Source organism: Anopheles bellator, chromosome X (genome assembly GCF_943735745.2).
Source record: "Anopheles bellator chromosome X, idAnoBellAS_SP24_06.2, whole genome shotgun sequence".
Classification (NCBI taxonomy): domain Eukaryota; kingdom Metazoa; phylum Arthropoda; class Insecta; order Diptera; family Culicidae; genus Anopheles; species Anopheles bellator.
Genome location: NC_071287.1, coordinates 3,778,578 through 3,795,279, shown reverse-complemented (window position 1 = coordinate 3,795,279; position 16,702 = coordinate 3,778,578). Strand labels below are relative to the sequence as shown.

The 16,702-nt window shown below is 50.8% G+C and overlaps 1 protein-coding gene across 1 annotated transcript in view; it reads right to left on the bottom strand.

Annotated features, from left to right (window-relative positions):
* Positions 1–2,035, bottom strand: part of LOC131214045 (alpha-2Db adrenergic receptor) — a 77,353-nt gene extending 75,318 nt beyond the window's left edge. Inside the window, exon 1 of the mRNA XM_058208390.1 lies at positions 1,337–2,035. Within this exon, the coding sequence (XP_058064373.1) occupies positions 1,337–2,035 (699 nt within the window). The remainder of the gene's footprint in view (positions 1–1,336) is intronic.
* Positions 2,036–16,702: the final 14,667 nt, after the last annotated feature.

The window sequence follows — 16,702 nt, the reverse complement described above, 5'->3', positions numbered from 1 at the left end:
ACTTCCAGTCACACTCTCGCCTGGGCTCGCCTGTCGCTGTGCAGTGCTTTGTTTTTGGCCGCTGCTGCTGGTGCGGCTGTGAGTGAGCGGTCTGTGAGTCTAGCGCACGACTGCTGCCGTTGATAGACAGACAAACGGACACCGATCCATAAATCGTCGGCGCTCTGATGCAAAACCCCCTTGGCCTGTTGTCAGGCCAGTGCCAGGACGGGCAGTCAGGCTTCGGTGGTGGTGGTGGCGGTGGCTATCTATATTTGGTGGGCCTTTTTTGTCCAGCAGTCCAGCACGCTGGCGTGTCACCTCATCCGAAGGCTCTTGGGGCCCTCATTTGCACTCTAAGGTTTCCCGGACACTGCTCGAAAATTGCTCGAATAGTGCTCGAAAACTGCTCGAAACTGCTCGAAACTGCTCGAAAACTGTTTGAATTGTTGGGTGAAATGTTAGAAGAGGGCGTATTCGCTGGATCGCTTAGAAACCCAATTGGACCCTTTTAAATGTCTCCCAGCATTGCTTTCAACGGAGCAAATTTGTAACGAATAGTCTCGCACCGTCTCTTGATCCAACACGTCGTGAGTCACCGCGCGCTGCACGTTAAAAGAAAACCAATCTGAGTGTATGGCGACTCTAATGCTGCCGCTGCTCGGGTTCTGGAAATTTTCCACACCGTTACCGGCATGAAGGGTGAGCACACCACCCTTCTCCACCCTAACCCACCCTGTACACGCAACACCCTCCCCGGGGGGTTGGGTGCAGGAATCGAATTTCAATGATTTGAACAATCCCACCCCATCTCGCGAACCAATAGCCAGACCCGACCTAGGGTGCCTAGAATGTGTGTTTCTTATGCGTGGTTGGAAGGTTCAATCTCCCGTGAGGCAGGGCGGCGAGTGGCGTGATCCAGATCAATACGCGGACACCGTGGGCATTTATTCGCAGCTACCCGCGTCACCCGCCACAAAAATGATTGACTGACAAGAGGTTGCGCAAGAAGAGTGGATCGACAGGAGCGACGGGGTTGCTACATCGCTGAAAACATAAACCAGCTGCCAAGCAACCTCCAGGTCTGGGTCGGCACACACCGGGGATCGAACACCGCCGGCGGGCAGGCTTCGGCAATAAAACAGAGAGTAAAACAGCAGAGCAATGAAACTCCAACCGCCGGGATGCTGATGGTGATGATGATGGGTTTGCGTATCGCAACCCCGCGGCACGCGCTAGGTGTTAAAAATTACGCACACCATTCCGCGATCGGCGCGATAAATGGATCTCCGACACCATGATGGGCAAGTTGCAAAAGGTTGTACGATATAGACACGGTCGCAACCGCTACACCTACCTGACACTGGGGCAGCTCGACGTGGCCCTCGGGGCGCTGCGCCTTCCAGCCGAGCAGCGGCGGGATGCAGACGAGCGCGGACATGATCCAGACGGCGGCGATCATGAACGCGGCCCGGGCCGGTGTCCGCGACTTCAGGTACTCGATCGCCTTCGTGATGCTCCAGTAGCGATCGAGCGAGATCAGGCACAGGTTCATGATGGACGACGTGCAGAGCAGCACGTCCATCGCCGAGTGCACGTCGCACCACCAGTTGCCGAAGATCCAGTAGCCCATCAGTTCGTTCGCGAGCGAGAACGGCATGATGACGAGCCCGAGGAAGAAGTCGGCGACGGCGAGCGACGCGATGAACCAGTTCTGGATGTTCTTGAGCGTCTTCTCGGTCGCGATCGCAATGATTACCAGCATGTTGCCGACGACGATCACGATCATCAGGATCGTGACGATGATCGAGGCGACGATGATGTGCGGGAGCGTGTAGCCGCTCGGGTAGGTCCCGTGCACGATGGTCAGGTTGGCGCCGCCCGCCCCAACACCGGCGCCCGCGCCAGCCGCAGCGGCTGCCGAGGTGGCGGCCGCCACCAGCGAGTCGTTCAGCATGGTTCCAGCGATGCCGCCCAACGCCGCCGACCCGTTCGAGCCGCCCACGATCGCCAGGAAGTCCTCCTCGGAGATGTTGCCCGGCAAGACGTAATCCATAGCGCGCGTCGCCACTCACCGGAGCGCTGGATCCGCTGGAGATGTTTGGTGGGATGGAGGTGTAGGGTGTAGGGGTCTGGACCGGGCAGGTCAGGGACCGGCGGATTCTCGCGGGACGTCGGCCAAGGGCATCCACGCACCAGCACTCTTGGAAGACAGCTGCTGCGACCGGGAAGCTCTACTCTAACGCTGCTACTGCTACTGCTGTCCCGCCGCGAGTTTTAACTCTCCCCGCATACCCCCGCACACGCAGCTTCTTCTCTTTGCTCTGTCTCTGGTCGCTCTGTATCTCTCTCTCTGATCGGATCGGAGGAATCGGGATCGGTCGGTCCTTTTTTTCCTCTGTGGTCCACCGTCAACGGTGAGCACCTCGAGTACTTGCGAGGCGTCCCCCGGATCGCTGCTCCATGACCACAAACACACAAACGTACACACAGACACGCACGCACACTGGTATAGCTCTCTACGGTGGGTTTACGTTCTACAGCAGTGTAGCTAGGTAGGTCGGTAGGTAGGTAGGCGACGACGACGACGACGGCGACGGCGTCGAGGACGACGGCGATGACGGTGACGGCGACGACGACGACGACGACAATGACGATGACGAGAACACTCCACAAAGACACACATACACACGCGCACGCACACTTACTAGCGCTAGACGAGGACGATGAACGAGAACAGAGAGGGGCGCGCTCGCGCGCCCACACACGCACGCACACATACACGCACACACGCACACACACACACACTTAGCCGGTTCGTTTCGCGCCACCGGTCTCCAGACCCCCCCCGGGATTTCCGCTCTCTCTCTCTCTCTCTCTCTGTCGCTCCGTACAGCTCAGTGGGCCGGTGTGAGTCCGTACCGGAACTGGAACTCGCTGTGTATCGGAGCCGGACGAGGGGCGGGGCGGTGGTTGGTGGGGGCGGGGGGTGGATGGAGGTTTTTTTTTTTCACTGTACACAACGGTGGCGGAAGACGCAGACCCGAAGTAGATGGGTGGACCCCCAAAAGCCCGCCCGGCGATAGCGCGCGCGCGACAAATTTTACCCGTTTTATCCGAAAACCGTGTGCCGTTTTGGTTGTTTTGTGTTTTACCTTGTTTTGTGTTTGCTTTGTTTTGTTTTGTTTTGCTTGTGTGTGTGTATTTTTTTTTTGTTTGCTTCAGTTTCTGTTTCCTTTTTCGTGTTTCTTGCTTGTTTGCTTCTTTGTGCTTTGTCGTTTCCCGCCCTTCGATTTGTGCTTCGTTACACCGTTTTCCGTTCTTGTTTGCACTTTTCTTTCCCGTTTCGTACGCGGTTCACCATTGTTTTGCATCACTTTTCTGTTCTGCGTTTTATGTGCGGTTGAGCTTTGTTTGCCGAAAGGAGTTCACTTCACAAGGATCACAGGATCCAGGCCACTAGAGGGACAACCGGTCTCGGTGCCGGGCGCAACCAAACAGGGAAGCGAACATGAACCAAAGCTGCCACATACACACATAGGCGTGCGCTCTCTCTCTCTCTCTCCTTCTCTCTCTCTCTCGCTCTCCTTCAGCGTTCGGGATCCCGGCCGATCATCGTGCGGCACGGTGCCGGGAAACCGGGAACGACGGCGACGGTGGTGGTGGTGATGGTGTCGGTGTCGGTGTCGGTGTCGGTGGTGGTGGTGCCGGGGCCGCTCGCTTCGGTCTCGGTGGCGTCCGCCGGCCGTGACCCATCACACGCGCCTCCGGCCCCGAGTGCAGCCCCGCCCCGCCGCCCACCAGATGGCGCTGTGGGGCGCTTTTTGCGCCGCCGGCGTCTGCGCACCGCCGTCTGCTGCTTATCGGCGCTTATCGTGTCGGCTGCACCGGGCACCGGGTGTGGCCCCCACTGCTGGCCACGCCGCCGCCGCCGCCGCCGCCCCCGCTGCCGCTGCTGCTCTGCCTCGCTGCTGCCGCTGCCTTCGCCGCCGCCACCCACCAGAGTGCTGGTCGGGCCGGTCGCGTATCACCTCGCTGCTTCACCACCGTCTACGATCTTCGAAAGGAGAAAAATACACAGAGAGAGAGAGAAAGAGAGAAAGAGAATATAAACAGGAGAACATATTACCATAGGTCTAAAACTTGAAACTGATTTTTGTTTCAAAGAAATCAAATGTTCATCACATTGAAACAAAAAATTATAAATTGAAGTATGAAAAGCATAAATAAAGCATAAAGTATAAGCCAGTTTCAACAGAGTTTAGGAGCTTGTGATGCATCACATCTTTCTGTTCCCATCAGATACTCCGTTTTTTGAAGTTCACCGACACTCTTTGCTTGTTATGTCGATATCGTCATTTTTAAACTTTTCAAACCACTTCGAATTCTGCGTTCTTCCAAAAGCAAACTTCGATTATCATTTGATGCAATCTGCCTGCCAAACGTCATTTTCAGACACAACAGTCGACATGGTCTTCAAAGAGATGTTGCAAACATTTTTTTCAACCTGAAATCATTAACATGAATGTCAAAACAAGGCAAAATAAGGAGGACCAAATTGACAGGTAGAGCACTCAGTTTACAGTTTCCATTTTCCAGTTTTAGACCTGGTACATCGGACAGCTGGGGCTTCTTGTTGCTGGGCTAATCCTGGGCAATGTTTCCGGAAGTTAAATTCGCAACAACTTCCCTCGATCCCCGGAAGACTGAAACCTTGTTCTTGGCTAAGGGGCACAGAACCTTTCCGAAAGCTTCTTGTCCCAAAGGAACGTGGAGATCACTGCGACCTACAGTCTGGTTGAGCGCTGGGACAATCTGAGAATACTCGCAGTTTTTTTTAACAGGCATTAGGGCCGCCTTTGGTCGTGTGATTAACCCAATCGACCCACCCATCCATCATTTCTCGAGCTTGAATTTCTCAAACAGCTGGAGCCGTTCTTGATTTTGAGCCATCAAAAATGGAGAGCCTGTAGGCCCGTAGTACCGTTACCGTATGGAGTGTTCCAGGACCATCGCTGCATTAGACTGCGGTACCATCAGCGTTAGTGGATCGATAAATGAATAAATTTGCATAGATAGATGAGCAAAAAGGGGGGCTTGATGGCGTCCGCCAAGGCACGACTACTAGCGCCGCTGGTTTCGGGGATCAAATTAGCTCGCACACTCGCAAAGGCTTCGGTCTTTTGGAGGGGGGGAGCCAGGTTTCTATTAATGAACTGGCAACCAGAAAACAGCCGCCCCAAAGTTGCATAACTTTTCAGTTCATTTGCTTCCGGAAGAGGTAGCGTAGTTCAAATCACGGCCCAACGTCATTTGCGTCACCAAACTGTTGATAATCTTGCCTGGAGTTTTGTGCACACCGAAAACCCGGCAATGATAATCTATTCAGCAACACAGATGATAATGTATTGAAAGGCTTTGACAAACCCGGGTTCGATCGCTCGGGTCGGGAGGTACCTCAGGGGATAGACCTGACTGGATAGACCCGTAGTAGCAGCTCTACGCTGGACGCTGGATACCGCTGGATTTGGATTCCGCAATTCGGACCACTGTCACTGCGTGATGGAGCGAATGCCACGGCACCGGCCAACTTCCGGCGAACATATCCATTAAGTTAATTTAGTCGGTAGATTTACGATAAAGTATTAATAAATACGGTTCCCAGCTCCGTGAGCCGGCGAGCTCCGGGTGTCGGTGTCCATCCGAACGCAGTGTGGGCGCAGGCATTGCACATCAAATATTTACAACCGTCGTCATCGTCGTCATCGCCGGCAGCTGTGCATAGTTTGGAGCTTAGTCGTAGTCGGACCCCGCACCAAGCTCGTACAGACATTGGACTGAGTTTGACGAAGGCAGGAGGCGAAAAGGATGTCCAAGTGTCCATCAATATGTAGTACGAATGCATTACGAACCGGAGCGAAACTTAGCCCATTTACCCGTAAGTAGCCTTAAAAGCGCTGTTTTATTACCGACACTCAGATCCCCGTCCGAATGTTTCTTCGCTTGAATAGCGATGAATCCCGGCCAAGAATTTTGCACCAACGTCCCAGTTGGGGATGAATTCTAGAAAGTACCATCAGGGCGCACACGTTATAATGCAGATTACCCTATATATATATAGACGTAAAAATGATTCGTCCGAGCTCGTACGAAAAATAATTGCCCAACGATTAGTGTCCGTTTAGTGGCACCGCATAAACTCGTAATCAGGATGCACTGAACAAGCACTCTTATTAACGCGCTGCGGAACGATCCGAACCATAACCGTAAGATGCTCCGCAATCAATCGTAGCCAATCGTTTGAAGTGACTGCTCTCGAGTGCACGAGTGCTGTTGCTCCGCACTTTCGCCAATTTTAATCGTTGCATCAGCTCCCGGATCCTGGCCAATTTCCCGATTGGCCCTCGGGGGACTTCGAGGTTGACGAGCAGCGAAGCCATTTTGCCGCAGACCGCCAGCCCGAGGGAGCCGCTCCCGTTCCATTCAGGTTGCTGCACTCGAAGGCGCAGCTTGTGCGCCACTATCTGTCACTTAGCTTATTGGCCATTTTGTCGTTTATCACCAAGCACCGAGTGTTCGAGTGTTGTGAGTGCCAATCTTGAACAAGATCCTTCGCTAATGTTCTTCGCGAGACGCAACAGTCCTCAAAAAAAAGAGAAGCCAATCAGCGCAAAAAAAAAACCGGTAGACACTCTGGCGCGAACGAATCGATGCATTAGGGAGACGTGATGTGACTAAGAACCTGTTTCAGAGAAACAAATAACTGGATGGATGCCGATTACCACAAAGTCGGTTAATTGGAACGATCCAAAACGGGGTCCGACAAATATCTTGGGTTGGGGAAAAAGAAGTCCATTATTTTATCGGGTGATGATCGATATCTCGTAAAGTATCGATCAAACAAGCTCCAAGTTTACGCTCGTTGTCAGGGTGACATTCCACACAAAAGAAACTTTTACTGTCCTTTGTTTGCGTTCCCCATCGGTTGTCAATCAAACTAAACAAAAAGTAAATTCATGGACATTTTACCGGTTTTATGGAAAGAGGTGAGAAAATGCGAGCCGCTGGCCGCTGAAATTCTAAATGGTGTTTATGATGCCAATACTTTAATCCAGCTAATTGATCGAATTTCCAAAAGCCTGCGAAGCCAGAAAGATTGTACCGCAAATTGGAGGGACTTATAAGGGATCATTCATTATGAGCTGCTTCCATGTGACCAAACACTCAACGACTGTCAATGACTGTGGGACCGTCTGCAGTTAACGATTGACCAGATTCGATTGGGATCTGGAGAAGACTTTGAACATCGTTGCCTAGAGTTTACTAGCCAATAAAGCCTTCTATGGGAGAGACACTATAAAGTTACCTTTAAAATGGAAAACGAAGTCCGCACCAACGGAAACATATTGATTTGAAATTTTGAATTGCACACAAAAATAATGGCTCTTTTCTCTTACCCCGGCCTAGTGTGCTGCTCCCCGGTTCCTGGTTCCCCGCATTATCGCGTATAAAATCCGGGAAACGCTTGAAACGCTTGGAATTGGAACCGCCATTAGAAAACGCAACAAATGTCCCGGCGATCCCGGTTTCTGTGGACGTGGCCACAAACCACATGGAGGCTCATCAGAGTTTACGTCCCCTCGATTACCTGATTGCCTGGTGTTAGTAACCCCCAACACCCCACACACGCTTCGGTCGAACCAATAGAAACTTTCGTCTTTCGTCGACGTCGACGCCACTCACTGGCACTGGGGCAACTGGTGCCGCCAGCCAAAAGACCCAGCGCAAGCTGGAGGCTGAGGCCGGAGTTACGCCAGCGGGGGTTAACGAGGTGACCTTGGGTGGGGAAAACATATGCAAATATGCAGCACCGCGAACAGCGCAGCATAAAATCGCGCTAGCGCACGGTGGAGGCGTTGGCGTGTGAGAGGTAGAAAGTCACGCACCGCACACGCCACAATTGGGCTGGTGTGTTTCTCGGAACCCTTCCCCCGGAACCATCAACCTCCCCCTCCCCCTAAAACCCCTCCGGTGTTCGATTAGTGTAATGGATCCATTGTTTGGCCGGCGGTCTGGACGGCGGCGCACGTTTTGTGGTTCGGGAAAAAACTGGCGAACGACGACGCATCGAGTGCAACGGGTTGCATTAGGGTGGGTTGGAGGGGGAGTGCTTTGTACATTGCAGTACCCCCCCTTACCCACTACACCAACCACCTAACCACCCACGTGGCTTGGGGTGCGGTAATTAGCTGCGTGTTTGGATTTATAATCTACGCGGCTCACCGCCACCCACTTTTACTCGCTCTATTCCTCCCTTTTTTCTTTCTCTCTCTCGCTCTCTCTATGAATCAAACCTCGCAAGCATACCACCCCCCGGGGAAAAAAACAATCATCTCTTGTGGTTCTTTTCGGACTGCCAAAACTGTGTTCACGGTGCTCGGCTCAAGATCCCAACACAATTTTCACAATTTAGATCCCAACACAATTTTCCCAGCATCCCCACCACGATGTCGCAACGAGCGGGGTGGGAGGAGGGGGGGATCATGTAAACCGATCCCTTGATCGGTCCAGAGCTCGAACTCCACCACAGAGCAGCTGGCTCCACATCTTTCAGTAGCACATTAAGATTTGTTTAATTTTAGAAGCCGCACAACAAAGTAGTGATGGGGGCTGGCAGGAGGTAGGGGGGGTATGGGTTGGGTTGGCGCGAAAAGCTGAACAAACATTGGGGTGCTCGGGCGCACCACAGAAGAAACCGCCGCAGGAGCGCCCCCGATTGCAACGGAAGTGCACCCGAGAAAACCACCCACTCACCAGGCCGTCCGTTTTTATGTTGTTTGAACCGGGATTTTTGATTGTTGACTTTGTGCGGTAGGTGAGGTAGCTAGGATCGATCAAAGCCAACCGTCGTCACGACCTTTCCGGATGATCGCGGCGTGGCTTGACATGTGGCTTCACTTACGCAATCATCGCTCGGTGTCGGTCGGCCACACGTGAATCTGTGACAACAACCGTGGGAAAACAACTTACATCTGCAACAACAGTTCAAACAGATTTTTCAAACATTTCTTTCATCGAGAAATTCGAATTTCTGTCAAGTCCAGCACGGTCTCGATATAATACAGGGTGTCAAAACAAGCGTTCTTTTTTCAATTGGTTACAAACCAGAAGCGGCTGAATAGTTTTCGTTGTTTAAACATATAGTTGATTCCTAAAATTTATGTATAAAGTACAATTTTGATTGTAGAAAATTGGGAAAAATTGGGAAAAATTGGAAAATCTTAAATCAATCGGTACGATTTTTGCACATTTCATTTAAGCTTATTTCCACCTCGGTGGCTATGTTAAGCAGCAGAATTTTCGTTTTTGAGGCTCGGAAAACCCACAAGTCGTGCAAGAGAAGCTAATGCACCCAATAGGAATAGTGTTGGGAATTTTCCTGCAAGAAGCGACGATTTGACACGACTATTATCTTTTCGGATCGGTTAAAGATAAATGTTATGCGAACAAACGAGCAACCATCGACGACAACAGGACCGAAATTCATGTTGCTATTGCCAAGATAGGACCAGATACAATTAAAAATGTAGTCAAAAATAGGTCGATCGAATGAACTTCTTCCAAGCCAGCCATGGTGGTTATTTGACCAGAATAGTTTTTCATAAAAAAAATTAAGAATCATCCTTTCAAATATTCTAAATTTCAAGTCTTTTATTTTTTATAACCTATGAATGAACACTAGTTTGGACACCCTGTATAAGGTTGGCTAAAAAGAAATCTATTATTATTACGTGAATTTCAAAATTGAATATTTCCGATGGTCCGATTTGCGTCAAATATGCACCGTTTTGTAGCAAAATTTAATTTTAAATTAAATTTTCAAGGTAGCTTCATAATGCCCCTTGTATAAGACTTGATCGTTGTTGGCGAACAACTCGAGCAATCCATTTTCACAATCCTTTCTTGATCTCTATAAGGTGTAAGGTCCGACCTATTCGTTGCATGCATTAAAACTTCCCAACCAAGCTGCCGAACTTTCTGACGAGTCGCTAAAGACGTGTGTTCGTTGTCCTCTGATGGAACAAAATGCCTTTTCTATTGTCCAATTCTGGCCGTTTCTGGACAATCGCTAGCTTCAAACGTATTGCAGCTATTGAGAGAACTCATAATAAACGATTCCTTTCAATTCCTTACCATATACCCAGTAGAACCTTTTCGGCCGTTAGTCCTGGTTTTGCCACCCTTTGAGCTGAATCTCCTTTGAAAATGTCTTCGTCGTCGTCGATTAATGATAGTAGGGTGATTTTTCTAGTATTTGGATTTCACACTTTACGCTTAAAAACGTAAAACTTCATTCAGGAAATTGTAAAAATTGGACTGTAAACTTTGACCGTTACGAAATCGGAATGCTATACGCAGTCCAGGCATGAGCCCCTACAACGGCAATAGCAACAGTCAGCGAGTTTTCAGCTCTTGGCCAGCTGCTTGGAATAATCGCATCGAACGGTGTGGATGCTGTGCAAACCGTTATCAGCTGGCCTTTCGCGTTACAAGAATATTTGGCCACAAGCGTGATGAGATGAACTCAATTGACTGTGAGGCCCGGGTTTGCTGAGCTGAAGTCCATTAGTGCACCATAATGGATACTCTAGCCACTAACCATCACGACTATCGACTGATCAATAATCACCGGCTAACACCGGGCGCCTTATCAGGCAGTAATTGCCATCAGGTTCGCCCCAGTTGCTCAGATCGGATTGGTGGTCGAGCTGCTGTCGGCGTGCGTGTCTTGTATACAATATTGTATGAGCCCTTCTCCATATGTACGTGTCATCGTTACGGTTCGCCAATGACCTGGGAAGTGTCCCGGCTGCTGGGAACGGGGCCATTATGGGCTGATGGGCAGCCTGATAGACCAGAGATGAATAGGACCGGAGGTGGACCACATAATTCCTGCTTCCTTTTTTTGGGCCATTTACCTTGGGCCTCCACCAGATTTCGCGTTTTCGCATTCGCAAGTGACACTTCAAAATTGCGGCACTTCGCACAGAAAAGTTTGAGTCCGTGGTCAGGGGCAACCGGCAATTGAATGTTCATTGTAAATTGATCCGGAACTTTCTCCGGAACCTTCAACGCAAACTGTCTCTAGAAACGGTGCTGCCACCGGAATCGCTAAACAGCTTACCAAAGCAGCTTGCGGTTTGGTCCGACTTCGACTGGTCAGAACTTCTTACAGGTGGTCGTTCAAAAGTATCGGCCCCGGAACGAGAGACCATCGCACGTCGCGAGTTAGTAGTAATAGTAGTAGCTGGCAGATAACTAGGTTGGAATGGTGAAGGAAGTTCGTAGTTCCTAGTGTTTTGGTGTTCACCCCCCAAATTCGGGTTTTCATTCGATTCGTCGGTCATTCGGTCGTTTCGGTCAATCTTGCGGCCGATTATGGCGACTCTGGCGTTTCCTCTAGCCGGCCGGCAACTAATTTGCGGATCATAGCACGCTCCAGGACGAAGCATAAAATGGGCGTTGAGACGCCACGGGCGACTTTACCGCTCCGGAGTATTAGTGTTCCCGGCCCTTAAACCCCAGGTCTTCCCAGGAGCCCTGGAGCTGAAGCCGGAACCGGAAGATGAGAGCCGGCGATGAGCCCGGGATTAACGGAAGGGCACCCGCCAGCTAGGGCACCCCCTGGGGGTGGGGAGTGTGCTGGGATCGAAACCGGAAGGAGCGTATAAGGACGGCTGTGGGCGCGTCTTCGGCACACAAATTAAAATCATCCGCGGCCTCCATACAGGATTTGATTTTAGATGATTAAACCACTGGCGGATGTGGTTGAAGAGGCGGAAAAAGGCATCTACACATTAGTTTGCCGGAACGCATGCCGGAAGTGATTGTGTATGCTCTGTCTGCCGCTCTGTCCCTAGGGCTGACGCTTCCCTGTGCCTTTCGAAACGTTCCAAAGGCTTTAACGCTCACGCACACGAGGCTCTGGGGACCAAAATGATTGGGCAAAGTCAAGGCAACTGATGTTTGAACTGAGTCAAAATTGTTTTCCAAAATTGTTGACCAAAATTATTTTCCATTAAAAAAATGTCTTAAATGAACCGTTCAAATCGAAAGGTTTAACCTATTTAGCTGTTTCTGTTATAACCAAATGAAAAAAAAAGATCCTAGATGAATCACCCTGTACTTAATTACGAAACAAGGAATAACTCCAAGCTAACCAATGAAACGCTCGGTGGATCGATAACTCTACAAGTCCTACAAACAAACCTAACTTGAAGCCTAACTTGAATCCAGTTAATCTCATCAAAACAACACACCTGAAAGCGAAGTAAAAGATCATGTCCACAATATGAAGGTTCAGAGTTTGAAACATGTGGACGTACCATGGGACCAAAATAATGATCTTATCGAACAGATAAGTTTCGACTGCCACGTTTCCAGTTTTCATGCAGCCTTGCAGTCATTTTCAACAAAGTCAAGCAGTCGGATTGAGCTCTACAGATTTCGGGGGCCCAACCGCAGCAACCACCCTCCCAGTGCGCGACCGACCCCATTAAAATGCGACCTACGACTGACCTACGTCATCCGTACGCGACACAAATACCTACACATTATGATTTACCCACCACACGTGGACACACATGCACGCACGCGATTGGCACAGGAATTCAGGAATAGTAATCAGCGTTTCGGTCGAGTCGCAGACAGGGCAGGATCGAAGGACGATCCCTGACGACAGCCAGCCAGCCAGTCAGCCAGCCAGCTGTTGCTCACTTTCGGTGCCAGCGAAGCGTACGTGAGAATACGCACGCTATGCCTGGGCGGGGGGCGGGGGGCGGGGGGGGGGGGGAAGGGGGGCTGATGGGCGGAATGCTACCCTCTGTCAGAACGGAATTTAATTGAAATTGATTCCCGGAGGCCGGAGTCAGAGCCTAACCAACCGCCGGGCGCGGCAGGATAAACGCGGAAGAATGCAACCCCGGACCAGGCGGGGGGGTGGGGGGGAAGGGAAGGGCCGTCGGAATGACATCTTGCGAAGCGGTGAAAAGGGAAAAAGGGCGGGCGGGCTGGCGTGGCGTCAGAGGGTGAATTCATTTCCACCCTTTTGCCTTTAGCCAACACATTATGCTCTCGCTCTCGCTAAGCCGTGGTCGCGCTGTTCGGTGAGGCTTTCCGAGGTTTCCCGTGCCTTCCGAGGCCAAGTATCGATCGGAGGCCACCCGAGAGGAGCTGTTTCAATGGTACGCACTGTACCACGGCGACCCTGCTGCGTTGTGGCGCGTGGGCTTCGTCTCTCCAGGCTCCGGTGGGGTGATCATGTCATGAGGATGACGAACGACGGATCAGTCCATTCCTCAGTGTGTTCTTCAAGGTCGTCCAGATGCCAGATTGGCCGGCTTACTGATACCTCACGATGGGGATGGACCAGCCTCCGGACACTAACCCTCACGCGACAGCTCAGTGGCGCCATCTACACGGTAACAGAGAGATGGCCAGCACCAAACCCCGGAACAGTGGAGTGACGGGATGGGGGGGGGGGGGGGGCTATCAGATATCTCCTCCCGCTCTCCCCCCTTCTCCCTCCGTCACTTTCACTCTTCACCCCCCCCTTTTCGGTGGAGATGAATACTAAAGGGGCCCCCTTAAAAATCAAACATCATTCACACCGAGGGCGGATGGTTCGTCATTCGGGTCGGTCGGTTGAGGTAGCTATTTTTGGTACTCCACTTCAGCATCGCCCCCCCCCACCCACTCGCCTTCTTCACCCTCCCCTCCCCCTCCTCACCGGCCCACAGTGACACCGAATGTCCGCCGAACGTCACAAAACACAAAACATTAATTTTGACATTTGAGACGGGCTGGCCCCTTCGGGCCAGCTTCAGAGTAGCAGAAGTAGCCACACAAGACACACGTGTGTCAGATCATAAAATTGTCGGCGCGATTGCAGCTGGTTCGCTGGTCGGTGAAGGTCAACCCTGGGTGGGCGAATCCCAACCCGAAAAAACCGGGCCCCGGGTTACTACGTAGGTTGGAACGCACACGGCCCAGCGACCAGCCCGACCAGAGATTTCGCGGTGGATCAAGGCGATGGTCAAGGCCAGCGTGACCTCTAGGCACCCAGAGGTTCCGTTCGGTTCGGTTCAGTCCGGTTCTAATAAAAATAAATAAAACATAGGTACTGGAGCCGACCTCTCGACCTCGGCTCATGATTTAAAATAGCTTCTTACACCGGAACGGGTCGAAGCGCTTCCCAACCCACGGGTAGGAGGCAATTTAGCTGCGAGTGCTCGTAAAACTGCATCTCGTAAAATGCACACCACGCTGCACGGATTACGCCGTCGCCCACGCAACACTTGAGCGGCTCTCTCTCTCTGTCGTGCCCACCTACTAATAGCCATTTGCCATTACTCATCGCAGTTAAAAACGGCCCGAGTGGCCAAACACCACATTGTATTTAAAACGCCTGGGAACCGCAGCTGGGCCGTTCGCATAGAATTTGCATAGAATGCAACACGGCAGTGAGCGAGTGTGCGGACATTGCAGATACCAATCATCGCGCGCACGTACACCCTACAGTATCATCGATACAAATTAGACGCTGGCAAGCGGGAAGAAGAAAATTCCGATTTTTCCGTTCCGTTAGCTCTCCGGATGTCGGGTTGGCACAAAAGTTCGGCTGACTGGCTGGTGGGGAATTTAATTTCCATTGTTCAAATGTGAAGGGTGAAGGCTCTCAGCAAACACAGAAGCGAAGCAGCGATCGAGAGCAACGGATGCACGGAAGCTGACGTTTATGGAAGTGTCGTTTTAACCACCTATCAAGGTCAAGGTTTTCAAGGTCAAGGCCACGGTCACGGTCTTGTTTTGCCGACCGGAGCTGTCAGAGTTGATTACTAAAGTATTGTTCATTTAGAATCGGGAACGATTGTATGATTTCTAGCAGCGCCTCTGGTCGGATTTCAAATATGATGATAGTCATATCTTTAGTAATCATTCGACTTTCAGTGCTGAAAGTTTCATCTTTCATCAGTTTTTAGAAAATTATGCTTAATGGAACTCAAAAGAAGAAAAATAATTCTGCACACTTACTTCGAGAACCCCACTAATGGTCTGCTTTAAAAATCTTGAAAACACAAAAAATCGCAAAATCAACTGAAAATGCTGTGCTTTACCATTTCTGGAAACCCAATACCGTAGATTACAAGATTCAGAGTAGACGTCGTAGTGTAACATACGACCGGCAGCTTAACTGGAAGGTTTTGAGATTAATCAAGGCAAATCCTGGACTTTCGGTTCGGGATATTACAAAAACACATGGTGCCAGCATAAGTACTGTCCCGACGATCTGTCCACGAAGAAATTACTGTTTTTTACTTGCATGTAAGCATACAAACGGGGCACTTAACCGAAACCTAGTCGCTAAAACACGCGCTACAAAATTGTACGAGAAGTTTCAGACGAGGTACAAAGAATGATTGCTTTTGGTCGGCGAAACATACATGAAAATGGATTTCTGACAGCTTCCTGTACCAAAATGTTATCTCGCCACTCGGTACTTTTACAATAAGGTGGATTTAATCGCAAAGGATATCAACTCACCAAATTGCCATAAACTCCGCCCAATCGAAAGTTATTGGGCAACAATCGATAGGAAGTTGAAGAAGACTGACAAGGTAATGCTGGATCCTGCAGAGATGGCATGCCTTCCAAAGAAAAATCGCGATTTTATCCGACGACCGACATAATAAATTTCTGAAATTGTACAGCTATACTTCCGGAGTATACTACAAAAATCCGGAGTTCGGGAAATGGTTTTGAGAACCAATCCGGTAAGGAAATTGCAGTTCTTGGAGACTTTGACTTTTAGACAATCGATCGATTTAGAACAATAAACAGATGTCGTACAATTTAAAAAAGCAATTCCATGGAACTTGTTGATCAAAGTCAAGGCAGTATCTCAAGAGTTTCCCCTTTTTCCTCTACCAACAGAGGAGCTGAAACGCCTCATAATTAGCAGCACTTTCGAGTCCACCCAACGCTCTTGATTTTTGACACAATTCGGAGCGATATAAATTATTGGCAGCGTAACGAAAACGGAGTAGCCAGGCTAATCCCAGCTTCGGCAGCTTCTTCGTTTGCCGTCTCTCCGGGCCGGGCCGGGTATCCGGGTTCCGGGAGTAGTTAAATGATCTCGGGCGCGAAAGTTGGCTGCCGCTGAAGCGTGTGCTGTCGTCACCGGTACCCCGGTGCTGCCTGGCCTGCCGGAGCCGTAGAGGCGCCGAATGAATTTTCCACCTGACAGCCCGCTAGTCGCCCCCCGCCACTGCCAGGGTTTAAGGGTTTTGGTTTTGGTTTCTTTCGCGTTCGTTCGTTCGTTCGCCCAGCAACCAAATTTCGACTTCGACAACTGCGGGGCCCGCAGCTCGCTCCAAAATCGGGACGCGGCGCAAGCGATTCAATTTCGGGCCGCCGTGGGGAAAGAAACGATTCCATCCCCCCCTTCGTTCACACCCCAATACCCTCCCCCTCCTGTGGGGGGGAGGGATTGTGGGTGGGTCGTATTTCAACCACCTGCTGGGCATAAATTTTCAGCCCGCATATTTGTGCCCGCCACGCACGGCGTGGGGGGGGGGGGGGAATATTGAACCCTGACGACACATTTTCAACACCACCACCCACTCCCCCACCGAAAGATTCCTTTATTTAAGCGCCACAACCG